Here is a 20,372-nt window from a genome sequence, read left to right as displayed (position 1 = left end):
TCTGGAAAGAGATTTCAAGAACTATCAGGAAGAAATATGGAAGAACAGGTAGCAGTAGTTGGTGGCCCTGCTCTGGGGGACAATCATACTGTTATTAAGTTTTGGGGAAGATACATGTAGTAGCATTCTATGGGAAGAGAGCTGATGGAAGGTCTTGTTCTCTGGTTGTTTGCAAGTCTTAAGCACAGAAACGTGTTTGGGATGGTCTCAGCTTGCTTTGAACTCCCTGCTCATTGCTGCAGAGAAGGTAACTCCCACGAACAGCAAAGCTTTTGGCCGTGGGTGTGGGTGTTAGAGAGCTTGAAAATCAGGATTCGTGGAGGAGGAGATCTGCATTGCCTAGTGACAAATCAGGGCGCTGCAGTCTGTGCTTGGAGCACCTCAGGAAAGAAAACAGTAATTGTGTGACTGCTTTACAAGTGTTGCAGGTGAGAAATGAGATGCTGGGAAGCAGCACTGTGGAAAGAGCCCTGGGGGTCCTGGTCAGTGGCAAGCTGGACACGAGCCAGCAGTGCCCTGGCAGCCAGGAGGGACATCCCTGTCCTGGGGCACCAGGGACAGCACAGCCAGCCAGGAAGGGAGGGAGGGGATTGTCCTGCTCTGCTCTGGGCTGGGACAGCCTCACCTCGAGCGCTGGGGCAGCTCTGGGCGCCACAACGTGAAGCAGACATTGAACCATCAGAGAGCGCCCAAAGGAGGGCCCTGAGGGGGAGCCATGAGGGGCGACTGAGGGCACTTGGGCTGCTCGGCCTAGAGGAGAGAAGGCTGAGGGGAGACCTCACTGCAGTCACAGCTTCCCTGTGAGACAGGCACTGATCTCTGCTCCGGGGTGACAGTGGCAGGACCCGAGGGATTGGCCTGAATTTGCTCAGGGAGGTTTGGGTTATGTATCAGGAAAAGGTTTTTAACCCAGAGGGTGGCTGGGCAGGGCAGTGGTCACAGCAGCAGCCTGACAGAGCCCAGCAAGTGTTTGGCCAATGCCCTCGGGCACAGCTGTGATCCTTGGGGACAGTCCTGTGCAGGGCCAGGAGCTGGACTCAGTGATCCTTGCAAGTCCCCTCCAGTTCAGCTGATTCTGTGATTCTGTGTGTTGGCCCTGAAAATGGGCCAATCTCGATTTTCTGTACTTGTAACAGAACCATTCAACTCCTTACATTTTATATTCACATGTTTTTGTAAAAACAGAAAAAAATTCTGTTCAAAACTATATTCTGAAACAGTTTTTACTAATTTCAAGAAAGGAATTCTACAACTTTGAGGTGACAATTCAGCAGAATTCTTGCATAATCTATAGAATTCTTGATGTCAGCACCATAGCTCCAGTTTCAGGTAGCTTAAACAAGAAAAATACTGAGCCAAAGTATAATCTGGCTTCAAGTAATTTAAATAATTGCAGGCTTGTGGGGCCTTGCCAGGTCTTGTACTGCAGACATTTAGATCAGTGATGATGAAGAAATAATAAGACAGAGCTGCTGTGATGGAAAGCTCTATATTAGCTTTTAGTCTTTCTGCAAAGCTCCATTAACTGTGACATAAAAGTACATACAGATATTACTTAGTACATCTCCATGAAGTTCACATGCCATTAACTGCAAACTTCAACACATGTGAAAAAAATCTTTCGGTATCTTACTTAAACAAATTTGTCAGTGGATACTGAAATGCTTATTTACCCCTAGGCATTTTACACATCAAGTTGTTTGTAATGTTGAATTGGAGTCTGAAGAAAGTTTAAAGTAACTTTTTTTAATGAATGCTTACCTTATTTGTGCTGTTTTCTGCCCTTTCTTGAATCCTGATGGTGAATAGCTCTTCTGATCAGTAGCAGTCCTGCCTAGCATCCATCAGCGTTATCCTTGAATTCAGAAATTTGATTAAAGGACTCCCTCTCCTAAAGACTTTGTACTGAAATGTGCATGTTGTAGATTATTTCCTTACCTCTTACAGCAGTGATTTCGAGTGTAAGAGCTGCTTTTATTTCTGGGTAGAAGGAAATAAGCTGGAGCAACTTCCCTACCATGTTTGACTCATTGCTGTAGTTGTCTAAATGAAACATGTATTCTTTTTTTCTGTATGTAAGCAAGTAAATCTGAGGGTAAATGTGCATTTGTATGTATGCATATACAAACACACATCAAATATATTTTTACCTAATGGAACAGATTGCTTTAAAAAATAAATTTCTTATAAATGTACAAGTTAAAAATATATATTTTCCCGTGCCATCTACACCTGGAATAAGAGTTTATAGGGAACCTTTTTCTTTTGTTGTTTTTCATTTATTTGACCAAAAAATGTAAAAGCAACTGTAAAGGGCTGTGACTGTCAAGATATATCTCTATAGCCACAATTCTCCAAGCTGCTTATTCAGCTCATTAAATTAGTAGCAAGGCAGCAAAGAAATGTTAATTTGCTATTTGAAGAGATCTAAATATTTAAAGTTTAGTCTTTTTTAATAAATTAGGAAAAAGACATCTGACATTGATCTGATCAGTACAGTTGGATTTTAGAAACAAAGCTATTTTTGGCATCATATTTGTACGGCAATTGATCCAAAACCTTCTGTTCCAAGCATAATTCTCTACACTGGATCCCACAGCAGCACAAATTTTGAATCAGAAATTCTGTACAAATTCAGGCACACAGCACAGTCATATTATGTCAAATTAACCAGGGCATGAGCTGAAGTTTCTCAGCGACAGTGTTATTTGCCAAAAGATAGAAAAAAACCAAAGTCTGTTTTAAAGCAGATCTGTACAAAGGCTGGTTTTAGATGAAAATTTTGAGCTGGGCTCACCACTGAAAAAATAGCTTTACTGGGTGCAACTGTGTGTTTGTGTTCCAATATAATTCCTTGCTTGTATCAGCCTTGTTGTGATGCTGTACAGGGAACTCACTGCGCTGCCTGAAAAAGGACCAGTTTTCAGGGGGAGGAGGGAAAGCTATTAATTTTCTTCCACAGTAGCTTTCAATTCAGCATTAAAAGCACTACTGTCAGATTGCTGGTATTCTTGAAGTTGCTTTTCACCCAGCTCTGCAATTCTGAGATTCTTTATCTGTGTAAGTCAGCCCAGCAGCTCAGTCTGCCTGGTGACAGCGCAGGGATGTCATGGCCACTTTCAGCAAGTCCTTGCTCTTACTCTGCAACCCAGCAGAACAACACAAAGTTCCAAACAAGGCATGATTTGGACTGGAAAAATTACCAGTTTACAAATCTGGAAAAAGCCCCTCATTTTTTGATAGCGTTCTGTTCAAGACAGCCTCACTAGCAAGCACAGACTGTTGCACTAGAAGTCACACACGTGCTTTATACAGTACCTTGACAAGGACTTCACCTTGACAACCTTTCAGTCTGAAGCAAACCTTTTAACCTGACCAGTAGGTTTGTGTGGCTTTGGAAAAATGGAAGCTAACCAGAGCCCCAAAGTTTATAAATGACTTAAAATTATGAAATTCACTTCTGAAGAGAACAGGGTAACACCTTGTTGTCCTCACAAATGAAATATGAAACCTATTCAATTATTCAGTAGCCTTCCTCTGATAACATCAGAAATCTAGATTATCTATGGAAGTATGGCCAAAGATGGTAAACCAAAGAAGAAATTGTAATGATGCATAATATTTCTAACAATTTCCACATTGCTGAAATATGAGAAGAAACAAGGTTTAAATTTTAATGTCAACATTTAATAATTTTAGTTTCTATTTAGAGGTAAGCAAGAAAACAAAAAAAATGTTATTTTGGTGCCATGCTTTTATTTAAATGAAAGGAAAAAACTACACTGTACCACATAAGTAGCAATGACAATATTTTACAGCACAGCATTTGAAAAAATATGGAAGCTATGCTCCATAGAAGTGGACAAGTAAGCACACAATACACTGTACAATTTTCAACAGTGCCCAATAAATCAGAATTAAATAGCTGAATTTGGCTTTAAACAGCCAAATAATAAAAACTAACAGTCATACTAACATTAAAAAAAAAAAAATAAAATTCAGTAGCTATTATGACTGTTAGAAGATGAAATTCTGCTCCAAAAACTAAGACGAGAGTTTGGCAATTCAGTCGTAGCAACAATAATAATACCCCTGATGAAAGCACCAGTGTGTTCTGGAAAGGTCAGTGATAAATACTGGCCTTTATGGAAAGCTTTCTTTTTTTTTTTTCTTTTTCTTTTTTTTTTAAACATGATCCCAACCAAAGATCCACTGTAATTAGAAAATTTGCAGGCTTAAAAAGGAAAAGCATCTCTAGCTTTACTTTTCCTGTATTAAGTAAAACCTTATACTGCGAGCAATGAAATTTTCAACTGCATTATTCACATTCTACTTTTAGACATTGCACAAATCTTTAACCTGTTGACAAATGCAAATTTCATAATACATTCAGATATATTTTAAATTACTCAAAGAATTCCTGTCACGTATTTAAGCTCACTTTGATTAGGTTGATGTGTGTGTCTTTATGGTGTTGCAAATCTTCAGTTAAATCATAGAACAGATTTTAGAAATAAAAAGCCTCCCATGATAAAACTTCTTTTGAAGTTATTCACCATATGTGTGTCAGTTAATTCCAACCTCCTGGTTTCTTGAATCACTGTATATTATACACAGTTTCATATTGTTATTCAAGATGTTCCTACAATGGTATCTGTAGGAAGTGTCTAACAGGCAGAATGTGCAAACCCTCTTTCCCCCCCTTTTTAATATTATTTATATCCTATATACACAATATGTATACACTTGAATTATAAGAGTTACATATCCTGGTGATATACATGCAAACAGTAGGAATCAGCTAACCACAAATAGTTTTGAGCCACATACATATTAAACATGTATTTTAAAGTGTTTTTTTCTTTTTTTTTTTTACAGTTTTAACAAATATACATAAATATAAGAACATAAATTACAGTAAACTGACAGCATTTTTGAGAAAATGTTTATAATCCAGATGCACTGATGCCTAAGGCCTTATAATAATTTAAAAAAGTACTGTTCTAAACTGCTTAATGACATCTCATTCCTGTGCATCTTTTCTCTAAGTAAATGAGCACATCGTAGTAGTGAGGCAGTTTCTCTCAAAGCAGTTTAATGAGAGAAATACGAACATCATTTTAGTCTCCCATGAAACTGAATGGACTACATACTCATAGCACAATACTGTCTTATGTGAATGGAGTTGTCACAACACTGAAACAGAACAGAATCACAAATCATTCAAGTCTTTTCCTGAGAATGAGATTTCCCTCCCCCCAACAAATTCTCTGGTGTACGATGTTATCAAAATAGCCACAGATTTAGGGGAGGCTTCAAGTTTGTGTTTTCTTTTTTTTTTTCAGAACAGTGCTATGTTAAAAGCAAATTATAAAAGAAACAAACGCTGAAACGGGGTAGTGATTTATAAAATAATCAAACACTGTTTTGAAATAAAATGCAGCCCTTTATAAATAATACTGAAATATGCCTAGAGTTTGGTTTTGCAAATGGTCATGTAACAGATTTACTGAAATGTCAGTTAGGCTTTTTTGCCATACGTACTTAAAAATTGCTGTGTCACAAGACATCACCTGTTAGTGTCAAGAAAACAATTTACAAAGACACACTGAAAATTATCAGATGTCTGTTCCCTAGAAAACTGATTCAAGTCTGAGTTGGCAGATTGAAGGCAGGAAGTGGCCTGAATCTTAAAATCAATGAGAATTAGATACAGGACTTCTCAAAGATCTGTGACTTAGTGAATTCTGTGATTCTTCTGAATATTTAGTGCTCTGTTAGGCAACATCAGGGATTTAGTTCTGAATGTTTCATGAGTTCCTGTTCCTTCCTTGAAGAAGCAGGACCTGACCGTGCGCTCTCTCTCCAGCTGGAACAGTGCAAAGCGATGAATGCACACTGCTTAAACCATTTCAGAGACCTACCAAATCTTTTCACTTTGAGTGTTACTGATGTTATGAACATGCACATGGTCAGTCATTACACCTCAGATGGCAACTGACTGAAACAGAAATAATTGCATCACCTTTACCCTGAGTTGTTAAATAATTCATTTGAAGAAAACTTCAAGCAGTTCAAAGGTTTTTCCTTTACTGTTTAGTTTATAAGCAAATCAGTACTACTGAATTGAAAAAGAATTATAAATACACAGGGGAATGAATCTTGATTTTGTTACAGCACGCAGTAAGGATCTTGGAGAACAGACCCATTCAGCTGTTATTCAGTGACATACAATTTATCATTTAGTCTTTACTGTAAGTCAGTATGCAAAGTTCAATGGTATTGAGAATATTAAGAAGTTTTTCTTTAGTGAAAGAAAAATATTTCAAGACAAGCACAAATACAAACATATAAGGCAACAGATGTAAAAAATGTAGTTTGAGTCACTAAAGAGGAACATTCAGTGCTTCAGTGTATCTAATCAAAATACAGAGCAAATATACTCTATATGTTGCATTAGCACATACAAATCTCCACACAAGTCAAACATTTCCGTAATCACTCATAATTATTCACCTAAGAGTTATCTTCTGCACTCCTAAACACTGTGTTTACATTCCAGTTGGACATGATAATAGAACTTGGTGTCCAGTTTTAAGTTCTAAGAGTCTTGTTGGCAACTAGAAATCTATTTCCTATAGGCAGTAAAGATGAAGTGCAAGTTTATCATAATTGTCTCAAGCAAATTTTTTCCCATCTACTATGCCTTGGTGGGTAAGAGTTTCTTAGGAGTTACTGGTCTCTTGGTTTGCCACAAATGGCTGTGAATGGTAATTGCATCAACACTGGCAGACAAAGTTTTGGCAGGTATGTGGCTAAATTGCTTTCTGTCAGAGTTGTATTTATACAGTCCCTCTATCATTTTCTTTGTGATAGACTTGGGACCTATTCCTGTTAACTTATTGATTTCTTCAGTATCAGGGCAGTATGTATACAGAGATCTGAACTGGCAGCCTGAATCCCGGAACAAGATTAAGAAATTATTGGCATCAGATTTTTCCATTTCCTTTAAAAGAAAGAAAGAAAAAAAGAAAAACATTCAGAATATGAATTTTGCATTGTAATTAGAAAACATTTCAATTCATTAGATTTCATTTTGAATCAGTTTTCTACCAGAGCTGAAACTTATGTCTAACTCTGTCCACTAAAAGACCTTATTTTCAATCATTAGAATTTGCTAAGCTTCACCCATCTGAATTTTGATAGGGTAGATATTCATGTTAACCAAAACCGAATTTATTTAGACAATTTCAGCTTTACTTGTTTAGTTGTACCTCAACAGACATCCCAAAAGTCTTTTTGTAGACCAAATAAAAATTCTTTTCATCATCCATTTCATCAAGTTGGTTTAGTACTTGCAAGTTTGGGAACAGGAAACTTGAAACGTGTCTCTGCATGTCTGAAAGATCCTCTGGTGCTGAAATGGAATTTCAGTCATCCCTAAATCCACTCAAGCTTGGTCAAACCATGAAGTCAGTTGGAATGTATTGAACAGAAGTTCTTAATTAGCTGAAATCTTCAGATTCCTATTCCACCTAACAGACCTTCTATGGGACACATGCCTTGAAACTTACAGCTTCTATCAAGTGATGTATGCTTCATCCTTGAGGTAAGCATGACATTTGTGCACCTATTTTTTTCTGGGTCATTCTGAGGGTCATTTTGCTCCCAGTTACTTAAACTGCAGGAGTGTGTGCTGATTCCTGACTTGGTATTTCCAAAAAGTGTCTGGAAAGGCAGAGAAAGCAGCATCTAGACATGGACGCAGGATTACGAAGAGAAGAAGGGGCAAGAAATACTGCTGTGAAGTTTATTCCAGAAATGAAATTCAGTCTGGATTCCAAGTGTCTGTGAGGTTTGATATCAGTTAATCTGTTGTATTTGTCATAGTTTGTAAATGGAACAGTCCTGTTACTCTCAAGGCTCAGATTCTGTGTTACTTCTTTTGCCTGGGAACACAGTGTCCCTGGGTTTTTACAATATCTGCATTTTCAGAAAGGTTTATAGCAGTGTAAGAGAGAAGACTGGAAGGGACTTCCTATAGTAGAAAGTCCTGAATTTGCCCTACTGCTTGGAAACTAGAGAAGAGCCTAGAAGGGATGGATTTCAATTCTTTCTGTTCATCTGTATTTCAATTCTTTCTGTTCATGAGGGCCCTGTGCTTTAGTTCTAAACTTCTCAACCTGAGGATCTCCATGTATCAGGGAAAACAACTTAGTGAGCAAATTATGAAAGCCTAGATATTGAAGTTCCTACATAAAACAAGCAATAACTATTAATTAAACATGTGAATTAATTCAGCTCCCTGTGCTGCATGTACAAAGTAACAGCTCTTGTTTCTACAGCACTGGAGAACCTTTCTGCCTACAGGGGAAGGAAGCCACAGAAGTTAATCCCTTCACTGACTGCTGCCATCATCTCTAAGGTTTCCTTTCAGTGTCTGCATTTATCCTTTAGAGTCTCCATAATGCTTGACTTCAGTTTGACATAGGTGTTACTGCTTTTAGGGGAAAAATATCCTTACCTCCAGAATCTTTTTCTTTTGACCTTCATTCACTTTTCCAGCCAGGCAGCAATGTGCCAGTGCATTCTGAATTATATACTTATTAGATTTAGCACTGGGTTCTTTGAAGAGCTTTGGTCCTATGCAAAAGAAACAACAAATGAGGTAAATTAATCAATAAGCCAACAAAGAATTACTTTGAATGCTGTGAAGCACTTCTGGTGTGGAACTTTTGCATGCATAGAAACACAAATCCAGGAATAATACAGAATAAGGTTAGAGACCACAAATTTTACAAACAAGTAAAATGTCATTCAGCTGTCACTGAATTTACTTACTAATGTGTCTTTCATTATTAAATCATTATTATTGGCAGCCTTGGGATTTTTTTTTTTCTCTCAGAGGACTTTTACTTTTGCTTTTTCTAAACAAAATTTCAGTTGTCAAGGAGAGAGCAAAGTCTTTTTCTTTTCCTTCACCTGTGATTTCAAGCGTGTGAGGTATAACAATGAGGCATATGCAGTGCTTAGAGTAACTGTTGCCTGTCCTCTATTCAGTTCCAGAAATGATTTACCCAGAACCAGGGATAAAAGACCTAGCCTTACACTTGACAGGTTATTCTGTCTGTAAAATGATTCATCTGGTTGAAGCAGAAATCTCCTGGATTAATTTCTGAAATGTCTGTGTACTTGGGTCAAGTCCATTTAAGAAAACTCAACACATGAGTACCAATTAGGAAAATAATGTGCAAGCATAAATTAAATTTAAGATTAAATCTGTTTGTCTAAGCTTTGGGGAAAAAAACCCTAGAAAATACCTAAACTTATGCTACTCTTCTCACAAACAAAATGATGTGAGGTTGGCAAAAGTGGAGCTTTTATAAGGCTGATGATGCAAGGTCTTGGCAGTATCATGTGTGGTATAGTTAGAGAAAAGGGAGGAAAATACCATTATTATTTGATTCATATTATAATAAAGAATGAGTAGTCTGATCATAAAGTTCTTAATAAATTGAGTTGAAATATCAACACTTTGTGCCTTGCTAGAGACACTCTGAAGTACAGAATGGTGTGTGAGCTCATGTGCTGTTCTGAGCCTGACTGCAGTTTATTGTGGTTATCACAAATGCTATTGAGTCAGTGCTTTTATTTTGGATTAAAAATGTTAATCTTGTATTATCATCCTCTACTTTGAAGGGGAAAACGAAATCAAGTTTTAGGAAACCAAATCAAGGTAACTGAAAACTTTTCATGCATAGAACCACTATGTTCTATGGCAGGTACTTTTCTGACCCTTGTGGCCACTGACCTGTGTACTCTGTAGCAGAGGCGACTGAAGAAGTTGTAGATGCATTTTCCCAATCTTTTTCTCCATTACGACTCCCACAGCGACTTGGGGATAAAAATCCTTCCACAGATTCAGACCTAAACATTAGTTTTAAAATCTATTAAAAAATTCACAATGTTCAGCTGGGAAGCCTTCTGATATGAAAAGAAGGCAAGATAGAACACAATGACTTGAATTATAAACTATAAACCTAAATGCACAAAATTTAGTGTGTTTTGAGTGATGCAAGAAGGTGGTCTTTAGGTGAGGATATGTTAATTTTTGGGCTACATCTGAGGGACAGAGACCTAATAGATGTTCTTGGTTGTGAAATAGAATTACTAAGTGGAAATTTGTGTTACTTTTAACATGCACTGGCAAACCAATGTTATGTAGTGAACAGACCAGTTCTTGATAGAATAATGAAAATGAAGTAAAAATTTAGTTCATTTACACTTATGACTGCAACAAATGGCAGTGAGAACTGCTGTATTTAAGACAGCAAAACAATATCCCTTCTAGTTTTTGTTTTCACAGACAATAGCTTCTGGTGCTGTAATTCTTCAGGCTGCACTCAAATGTGGATAATTTTGCATTTAAAGGTCAAATTTTCTTAAATTATTACAAGGTATTTAAAATTTTTTGATTGTGGCCACTGCAAAAGCCAGTCAAATTTGCAGCTTGGAATGAAAGTTTTCTAAGTGAGAAAAAGGCATAGAATAAGGAAAAAAAGTGGTATCACATCAAAATTTGTGTGCATGCTCATTTTCCGTGAAATCAATAAGAGATGAAAATTCAAATTATAATATATCCTACACCTTTAATGATTAGCACCTCCATGAAGAAGGTGACAAATGTATCACTGAGATTCTCTCAGTGGGATCATAAAAACAATGGTGATGTGAGGACAAGGTGACAATTTGGGTTTGGAAAGTTACTGAAAGTTCTTTCAACTCTGTTGCTTTTATAATGTTTTAAAAGTCTCAATCCCCTAAACGAATCCAAAGCCTGAGGAAGATGTGCAGCTCATTGAAAGCACAGTACAGCACTGCACAACTCCAGCTCCATACATAGGGGTTATCTCCTGCAAAGCCTGTGTAGATGAACAACATCAAGCCTTTTGTAATAGCTAATACAGCTGGAAGAAATCCCCCTCTCAATTAAAACTGCTAATTTTTAAGAGATGACAAAAGATATTAGGCTAATTGAATCACTTATGAAAGTTTCTTATGTAATAACTGGAAAGTCAGTTCTTGAGACATCAAGGTAATTGAGAAGTCAACTGAAGCCAGCTGCAGGTTTGTCAGAGCTGATGAATAATGTGTAGTGGCCATGAAGACACAACAGGCAATATGAGAAAATGTAGTACTCCTTATCAACCCCTTCTCCTAGTTTCCTTTTCTTCACTTTTTTTATACAAAGAAAATAGTATTTGTCTGAATATTATCAAATAGTTCACAGAAATAGTGATTTTCCTCTGAATGATAATATGGGGTTTGTATTAAAAAATACTATTTTTTCTGTTATTTTCAGGTGGTTTTTAATGCAAAATAAATTCTGGTGTTTGGAAAAGGCTGAAGTCTTTGTGAGCATTCAATAATTCCCCATACAACTGCTAAAGAAAAAACCAAACAGAAAATACACTTCTATGTTAAAAAAAGAAAAGCAGCTATGTAGTTGCATGTAGCATACAGGTTTAGCAAAATACCCATAGGCTGAGACTTAGATACAAGCAGGTGAATTAAAGAGGCTGTGTGAACAGCATTTTGCTTTGACCTCATTTATACCTGCCCAACTGGTTTACTTGGTACAATTTGCAAAACAAATGATGATGGCTTGGTTCCCGAATGTCTGACAGTGGAAACCATCCAGGTCTCAAATGAGGAAAACATACCTGTTCTCAGAGTACACAATATATACATGACCTCTAAAAAATTCATGCTAGCTTTACATAGCTGATTACAAAATTTTATTACATGAAATGGTTATTTTAGCTTTACCTTGGTGTTCTCTTGCCTGACTGCACACTCTCATTGTCCCCTGTGTTCAGCGATGCCAATGAAAGACTAGATACTGAAAAAACACGATAAAGCTGTGAACCTGGATAAAAACAAAGTTAAAGCTTATAAACCTATGCAAGTAGGAGAGTCTGTTCATCAGAGCAACACCAGCATCTGAAAGTCAGTAAGGGCTTTTCTACACGATATACCTGCATGCATATGTGCTGCACTTCCTGTAAACACCTGCTGCCCCCAGCCTTGGGCAGCACTGGGGATGGGCTCAGCCTAAGCACTAATGGGAAGCACGAACATGGCAATATTGGCACTATGCAAATCAAAGGATGCAATTAGAGTTAATAAGTCCTTTTGAAAGAGAGCTTAAGAGACTTAATTTAAAGCTTGGGATGGATTCTTGGAAGGTCTTAAGGAAATACTTTAAATTACACTGGAAGACAGACGGAAGCAGCCAGAGAAAACGTAGCACAACAACAAGGGTAGAGGAGTCTGTAACAAAAGGGATCACTGAGCAATCTGGTTATTTTTTTGTAATTGTAAATTGATAATACTTCTTCCAGCCACTACTGCAAGTTCTGTTGTATCTAAAAGAATGCTAAGTTATTCCACATGGTTAGTGTTGCTATGTTAACTATACATGCAGCTGGTGAGCAAAATAGAAAAAAAACATGAAATTTAAAAGTAACCGTCAAGTTTTAATTTTGTCCATATTGTGTGAGTTTAAGTATTCTTACCTTATGGTCACCATTTTATTTATTGATCCCTTATCTCCCAACTTTTATTCATTCTTAGCTCTACAGGTGCAAGAAGAGATTAGTGAAGAAAACATGGGTGTGCATGAAACTCGCAACACATTTTCATCCCTCCGTTGGGGTTTCAGAGCTAACATTTTTGTTTGTTTATATATGCATGCATGCATAACAGGTAAGTGACATTCATCTTTCAATTTCTATGCCAAATTTTGCTTTCCAGTTTGGACACGTGCAGTTTAATGCAGCACAAGACTCATAAATGCCCGTGCTTGTTAGGACCAAAACCCAAGCTGGTGTTTCAGCATGAACAGACTCTTTTTCCATGTAAACATTTGTTACCTGGTGGACCTTTGATTGGTGTCTTAGGTGATTCAATATGATCTCTGTGAATAGATTTTGGACGTGGCTTTTTCTGTTTGATTGAGAGGGAACGTGGCTTTATGACAGTATCCATGTCTTCCATAAGCTTTAGTTGTTTCCTTCTCATGTACTCCTGCTTAATAAATTCTCGCCGTGCTCGTTCATCCTCCTTCTTCTGACGTTCTTCTTCTGTTTTGCGTCTAAAAAATGACCAAAAAAATTCAGCTCTAGAAGCTTTCCAAATAAGGGATTTCAGCTAGCACAGTGAGGACAACACAGGCAGCAGATTTTTGGAATTTCAATGTTCTCAAACACCAGTAAAAGACAATTGCTTTTAAATTTTTTTTGCAATTTTCAGAGAGTTCAAACTTTTGGGGATATTGCTACTAATAAAACAGAACACAGGTTTATCAGCTTCATAGCTGTAACTGAGTGAGCCTTGTGCATTTGTGCAGAAGGAGCCCTGAGGGATACAGGCTCCCTGAGCACTGTGCTCTGAGGAGCTGTGCTCAGGCCAGCACAGCTCCCAGCCTGAGAGAGCTACAGACTGATGCCACCTGCTGTCCTCCTCTGCACATCTGGCTCTAGCAGCGAATAACTTGAATATTAAGATGCAATTCTTTGACATGCAGGTTACACTTTTAACTAAAGAAGACATTTTTATGTTCACCATTACTGATCATTTTAATTAGGACATGTAGTTTTACCTTGTCTCTTCCTTCTTATGTTCTAGTTCTGCTTCCAGCTGCTGCTTTCGAAGCAAAGTCTCTCTTTCCCTTCTCAAACGCTTCTCCAACAACGCTGCTCGTTTCATTGCCATATCATTTTCTGCCTTTTGATCATCCTAGCAACCGTTTGTGAAGGAAAAGGACCAAAAAAAATGAATACCTCTAAATTCAGCAACTGATTTTGCTAAGTCATTAGACATTTAATTCTGTACACTGGGTATCCTAACATACTCTTGGAGTATTTAGAATAAGTTTATTTATGAAGATTTTTCTTAAGACTCTTAAAAACTTCATAAAGGAATTTTTCTTTCCTGAGTCAAACAAAATTCAACACTGATATGAGAAAACTTGCTAAGTGAGATATTTTAGTTTTGAGTAAGATCCCACATAGCATAAACTTCTTCTTTCAGCTTTGGAAGAGTCTACATGTATGAACATGAAGGTAATTATCACAAACCCCAATAATTATGCACCATATAAAAGTAACTTCTGAGCAAGCCAGGTGTTTTGTTAGAACTGAGGAATGTTTCCAGACAAGCTAGATCCATCTAGATACACGATACAAAATGTTGGGGTATTCTAAGATGGAAATAAGTCTAGACCACTGTCTTACAATAGGCATTATAGTTAAAAGCCTGTCTGAATACAGTTCTTTAATAAAAAGTCTCCAAGAAGTGCTCCCAAATACAAACTTCAAAAGGGAGTCTCAGCAGACTTACACCTCCTTAGCCAGCTGAGAGAGGAAAAAGGCTCTCCAAAGTGCAATTAAAAAATGTGAATAATTTAAAAAAATGCAGGCTGTTATGTAGTTCAAAAACTTTTAGTTAAATTTGGGAGTGAGGTGAGGAAGTGAGGGAGAGATGTGAGCACTCTTAGTCAAGATCACCAAAAACATAGGTTAAAAAAAAATCTACATTCAGCATGAATCTTCCTCACCAAGACCTCCAAGCACTCTTCCCTAACTATGCATGGAAAGGGATACTCTGACATGCTCAGAACTGCAATATGGTAGAATCTCACCGCTCTTATGATGCCAAATGCATCAAGTCCAGAAGACAAGCCTGCACATTTAGAGTTGCAGCACTATCTGCTTTTACTTCAATCATCAGCAACATCCACGTTTCACTTAAAGATTTAAACAAAGCTTAAAGCTGACATACACATCCACTAATTCTCTTACCTTAAAAAAGAATCCACAACATACTTTCTGGTCATCTTCAAACTGTTCTCTATCACTCTCACCTTCATATTTCTCAACAGATACCTCACTTTTTTCTGGTGGCTTCAAATCTGATAGGGAAACTTCAATTAAGTTAGCTGTTTTGGGAGCTGGAGGTGGTAAAATGGGTTGGTTTAGCTGATCTTCATTTGGGGTGAGGCAGACTGTTTCTGTGATAGGCTGAGATAACACTTCAGAAACATTCGATTCAATAGGCTTAATCTCCTTTTCCTCCAACTTCTGCTCGCCCTGTTTTGGCAATTTTGGTCCTTCTTCTTTTGCTGCCTCTTCTGTAGGCTTGACTTCCTTCGAAAGATTTCCCTTTAACTGAGGTTCACTTACATGTTCACCATCATCTCCAAAGCAAACAAATGATCTGGTCTGAATGGGAACCTGACTGGGGGAAAACCTCCTCAAACGGGGAAGGCTGTCCACAGAGCGTGGGGCAGTCAAGGTACGGTTTAGAGGCGTTATTTTCAGTTCATTTGGCCTAGGAGTCCTTTGCATTTTCATGTGAAAAGAGGCATTCTTCTTGTTGGAAGATTGTGGAGATTGATGTGTAGAGCGAGGAGATTCCTGTGAGAAAGGTGCAACAGGAGCTGGAGTTCCCCCTTGCCTTGAAGACTTAAAGTCCCGAATCTGCTTCTGAGGAGAAGGCTGAGGAGGAGAAATAACCCAAGCCTGTTGCTCTCTCATCTGCATCAGCATCTCCTGCTGAAGGGACAGACGTTGCATTTCTTGTTGTAGAAAGTGTAGGGAAGAGTTCAGTTTTTCAATGGATTTTGTATATTCTAAGAGATCTCCATCATTAAGATTTTCTTCTGAGGGGCTTGCTAAATTCCATTGCTTTTCAGCATCCCCAGAAGTAGCAGGAGATTTTAACCATTTGCTATGAGAATTTTCTGGGTTTTCTTTTATTAATTCTGAAGTCTTACTAGTTTGGTCATCTGATTTTTGAGTTTCTTTTTCTTTCAACCGATTGCTGTCAGTGAATACCTTCTCATCTTCAGCTCCCGCTGCTTCCTCTCGGAGAGGGGATACCCCGTCCCCTTTCTTTTTCACAACATTGAGAAATGCTGTTCTTCCCATTTTCTGCCGCTGCTTTGTGAATGCAGCTTCAACTTTCTTCTTCTGTGCTTCAATGGCTCGCCTCTTTTCCTCTAGCTTCATCCTCAGCTGTACCATTTCAGAAGCCAGTAACTGTGTAGTGTCTCTTCCTTGAGGAACAGATGCCTCCTCAGGAATGTGAGCCCAAGCAACCATATGAGGGATGTTCAGCTCAGAACCTTCTGGTGTGGTTTTCTGAGAACTGCTTCCACTGCTTTTACTATCTGTGTGATTCAGCTTCCTGAATTTCTGCTCAGCAAAGCTGGTCATTTTAACCCCTGAGCTGGAAGAAGCACTGCTGCCTGCCTGTGATTTAGTACTTACTGAGCTGGGACAGGGACTTAATTGATCTCTGTGATTGCTAGCCCGCATGTCGTAATCCTGGAGAAATTTAGATGGTTCCTCCATGTCAGAGTCCATGCTTACAGTGTAATCTCTCAGAGAAGAATCCTCATCCATTGTCTCTGGGATATCTTCTGATGGGACATGTATTCCAGTATCTACTTCTGTGTTGTCAGTCACAGGGCTCAGAGCACCCTTAGTGTCTGTGATTATATCTGGGGTAGTCTGATTGGGTTTAATGTTTGAATTCAAGATGCTCATTTCCCGATTGTGAAGGAAGAACCCATTTGTAATTTGGTCTGTTTGGAGAAGTCTGGGAGATTTTTCAGTGTCATGAATTATCTGCAAAGCCTCCTCGATGCTCGGAGTCTCAATCTGATTGCCAAAATCATCCAGAACTGCCCTGTTTTGCAGAGCTCCATTTGGAAACCTGTAGTGTCTGCTCTCATTGGCATTTCTCTGATTTGCATTAAGAGACTGATTGGCCTTTGTCATGACCTTTTCCTCTTCAATGTCTTGATTCTCCTCTTCTCCATTTACTGGTTTGAAGGACAGATTTTTTCTAGGATGTTTCGGCACGCGGTTGATGTTTCCTGTAAGGCCTTCATTGCTCACAGATCTAGGAATTCCTCTGCTTGGAGCAGATGCTGGAATGCTTTTCTCTTTGTCAAAAGGAATGTCAAATGAAACTCCATGTAATGATGACCTAAAAGAGATCAGAATAAAGAAAGTAACTGAGCAACTCATGATTATTAATAAAAATAACAAAATCTTTGTATTTGGGTTTAAAATTATTTTAACTAGAACTTTAAAGGCACTGTTAGGTGTACTGCATTTTTGCCTACCTTCAAATATAATTAACAAGCATATATTTTTAGATAGATTTTTTAGATGGATAAATAGATGTAAGTTTAATAAATCTTTTAAAAGCACAATAGAATAGAATATAACAAGATTTTCTTCAGACTCAGACAATGCTTTTTACTACTTTGGAATAAATTCTGGGCATTTTAGGAGTATAGGAATGGCCACCATAGATCAGAAGGAAAGACACAGTTTACACACCACTATAACTCTTACCATTTTAACTCTGGTTTATACCCCACAGATTAAGAGTTTATGACTGGTCTAACTGAAAACTAAAACATTCAGCCTGATTGTTCTTAGCATTCCCAAAATAATACAAGCTTAAATACTATTGAGACCATTAGCCATGTTACTGTTACCCACATTTAGTTCAGTGTGATGAGTAAATATGAATATATTTAACACTAACAATTCAAATATCTGAAGTATACCTCTTTTAGTGTAAAGAATAAATTATTTACTTCTGAAGATTATTTCATATTAACCAGTTTTTAATCCATGATATGGTTTTATGTTTCTTTTTCTACTTTTTCAATCAGCTTACAAGAATTCTCATTATAGGACTCTGAAAATCCAAACTACAATGGAGCATTTACTACTACTCATAACCAAACCCCAGTGTTTTGTAACCGGCTTGTAAGACTCCTTACCTTTTCTCTTTGGGCCATGTCCCTACTTGCCCATCTACATAAGACATTGATGTGGACCTTCTGATGACTCCTAAGTGAAACAAAAACAGGACCCAATGTAACTGCTGCGGAAAATTATTTTACCATCACTTTCTGTTGCTTTAAGAAATTGATCTGCTTCACTACTCAGAACAGGGCAATGGCAGAAAAGTGTTTATATATTGAAAATACAACTAAAGCCAATTTCATCCTGAATATATATTTTACCCCTCATCCCTCAAAGAACGTACTAATGTGCAAAATATTATACAAATCCTACTAAAATATGCCACAAATACTTGTTGTAAGCCATCTTCCACATAATCAAAACAGAAGTCAAATTAAAAAACCACACACAATGCATTTGGTACAAACACAATCTTCCCACTTGTACATTTTATAAATTACAGAAGTCAATTATGTAAATGAATTATTTTTTCATGTCCCCCTATTTCTGTATAAATGATGTTTGAATAAATACAAGCAGGACAGCAATTTACTCGGAGGATGACACCTGTCTCACTGCCTCTCCCAGTCCTTTGTGAATTGTTACCTGGAACAGATGAATAAGGCTGCTGGGGTGTATGCAGTTGGTGAGGGGGTGTGTAAGCTGGATTTCCCAATCTATAAAGCAAGAGACATTAACTTAGAATTAATACATCAAAAGCCACAATACAAAGGCCAACCAGTCACCCTGTTGTTGGCCAAGACAAAGACAAGATTTTTTTTTCTTTGGTGATGAGAAAAAGTGAGGTGTAGTTCTCTTCTAGAAATATTAATTTATCAACTAAAAAGAGAACACTGTAATAACTTTGGACTGGGACTAATGCAGGTGGACCAAAAAGTCAAAAAGGTATTTTTTGTACACAGACAGCTGTTCAGACCTGCAGCATAAGTTTTGTTAATGTACTTGTCTCCTCATTTATTTCATGTAAATGTCTCTTTAGAAGGTTCCATTTTTTAGGCTTGATTTCAGTAAAAAGTCAAAACAGACATGAGCAAAATGAGGGCGCTCCTACTGGCCTCAAAACTGAGTGACTGCAGCCAATATCACATACTTTCCATACATTTCTATTTTCAGTTGCTTAGTTCAAAACTTCTGCTTTGTGTCTGGACTGCAACATGCACTAGAAGTGGATAAAGGAGTCTTTGTGATAGACATGACTTTATAAATAAAAAAATACATTCACTACTAAAGGAGTAATTATAGAGATTTCCTCTGTTTCTACTTATACAGATACTTTATTTGGTTTACAGAGAAGGTCTGTAATTGAGTAGCTGTGTTAATCCAGGATGGGATTAACATAATTCAATGTTTTGATCAAGGTGCTTTTTCATGATCAGAACAAAGACACATGCATAAAGACAGATGGATTTGTATGTAAAACACTTCTAGAGAAGCCAGACTTCAAACACAAGCTGGATTAAATCCTTTCATGGTTTGAATTTTGTCCACTGAATTGAATAGGACACTCCCAAACTCACATTTTTCAGAATATTTGTCTAGTGTTATTATATATACTGTATAGTGTAGAAATGTTTCTAAATAATATTTGCAAGAAGGATATTCACATCAATTTAAGAAAAACACAATCTACAAGAGCATCTTTCACAACTATTTATTAAATTATTCAATATAGGTTCCCAAAAATTCCTGATTTTTTTGTATCAATAACACTACATGCTAGCTACATGACATGTCTGTTTTAAATGGCATTCAAGATTTCTGTGAAAATGATAAAATCCTAATGTCTGTAAGTTATGTTAAAAGAAAAGCATACTTTCCAAATTTAACCCCACAGCCTGTGAAAATGTGTTACCATGAAGAGAATCTATACACTTTATTTTCCTTGGGGAAGAGACTGATTCTGGCACCAAGCCTGGGCTCCATGGCAACCTCAGACACTGTAACACTGCCACAGTCCCACTCCCTCCTCTGCGCTGGCTCTGCCTCTCCAGCCCATGCTCTGAGTCACTCCAACAGGCTGAGGCAGCAGAACATTCACTTTTTCCAACTGGGGTCCTTTTTTCTGTCTTTGTGTGCTGAAATGGAACTCAAACACTGAAGAGGGCAGGAATGCACAGGGAGGAAGGCCAGGACACAACATTCTGCAGTCAGGGAACCTGCAGCCTGTGTATGGGATTCCAACCATCTGAAATGCTTTTTGAGCCCCTCCTTTGTCCTGCAGTGATGTGTCATCAGGTTGGATGAAATACCCTGGTTTATGAGAAGAGTTACAGCAAATGGCCTTGGGAACCCCTGCTTCAAAGGATATGTTCAAAACTTGTTCTCCTGGCTTATATGCTCAGTCTACATGAAAATAAAATCATTGTCTACAAGAGGAACATGCTTTGGACACATACAGGAAAAGGATTTGGAATCCCATCATTTAATGGTAGTAGGAAATATTACTCTGTTATTAAAGTCAGCATAGCTTCTGAAACACCCAAAAATATACTTAGGAACCTTAAATCTCAAACCCAA

The 20,372-nt window shown here is 37.7% G+C and overlaps 1 protein-coding gene across 4 annotated transcripts in view; it reads right to left on the bottom strand.

The window, feature by feature from the left end:
* Positions 1-3,742: 3,742 nt before the first annotated feature.
* Positions 3,743-20,372, bottom strand: part of CAMSAP2 (calmodulin regulated spectrin associated protein family member 2) — an 81,051-nt gene continuing 64,421 nt past the window's right edge. For 2 of the 4 annotated variants that reach the window (XM_064720261.1, XM_064720264.1), the window contains 9 exons: positions 18,441-18,511; positions 17,870-17,939; positions 14,865-17,058; positions 13,664-13,800; positions 12,936-13,156; positions 11,830-11,929; positions 9,812-9,927; positions 8,525-8,643; positions 3,743-7,006 (listed from right to left, as the gene is read on the bottom strand). In XM_064720261.1, coding sequence (XP_064576331.1) covers positions 6,701-7,006; positions 8,525-8,643; positions 9,812-9,927; positions 11,830-11,929; positions 12,936-13,156; positions 13,664-13,800; positions 14,865-17,058; positions 17,870-17,939; positions 18,441-18,511 — 3,334 coding nt within the window. In that variant the 3' untranslated portion in view covers positions 3,743-6,700. The remainder of the gene's footprint in view (positions 7,007-8,524; positions 8,644-9,811; positions 9,928-11,829; positions 11,930-12,935; positions 13,157-13,663; positions 13,801-14,864; positions 17,059-17,869; positions 17,940-18,440; positions 18,512-20,372) is intronic. The other 2 variants (XM_064720263.1, XM_064720265.1) reach the window with 1 other exon arrangement.

Source organism: Zonotrichia leucophrys, chromosome 8, assembly GCF_028769735.1.
Source record: "Zonotrichia leucophrys gambelii isolate GWCS_2022_RI chromosome 8, RI_Zleu_2.0, whole genome shotgun sequence".
NCBI lineage: Eukaryota > Metazoa > Chordata > Aves > Passeriformes > Passerellidae > Zonotrichia > Zonotrichia leucophrys.
Note: the sequence above shows the minus strand (reverse complement) of the source record. Positions and strands in the feature narration are given on the sequence as shown.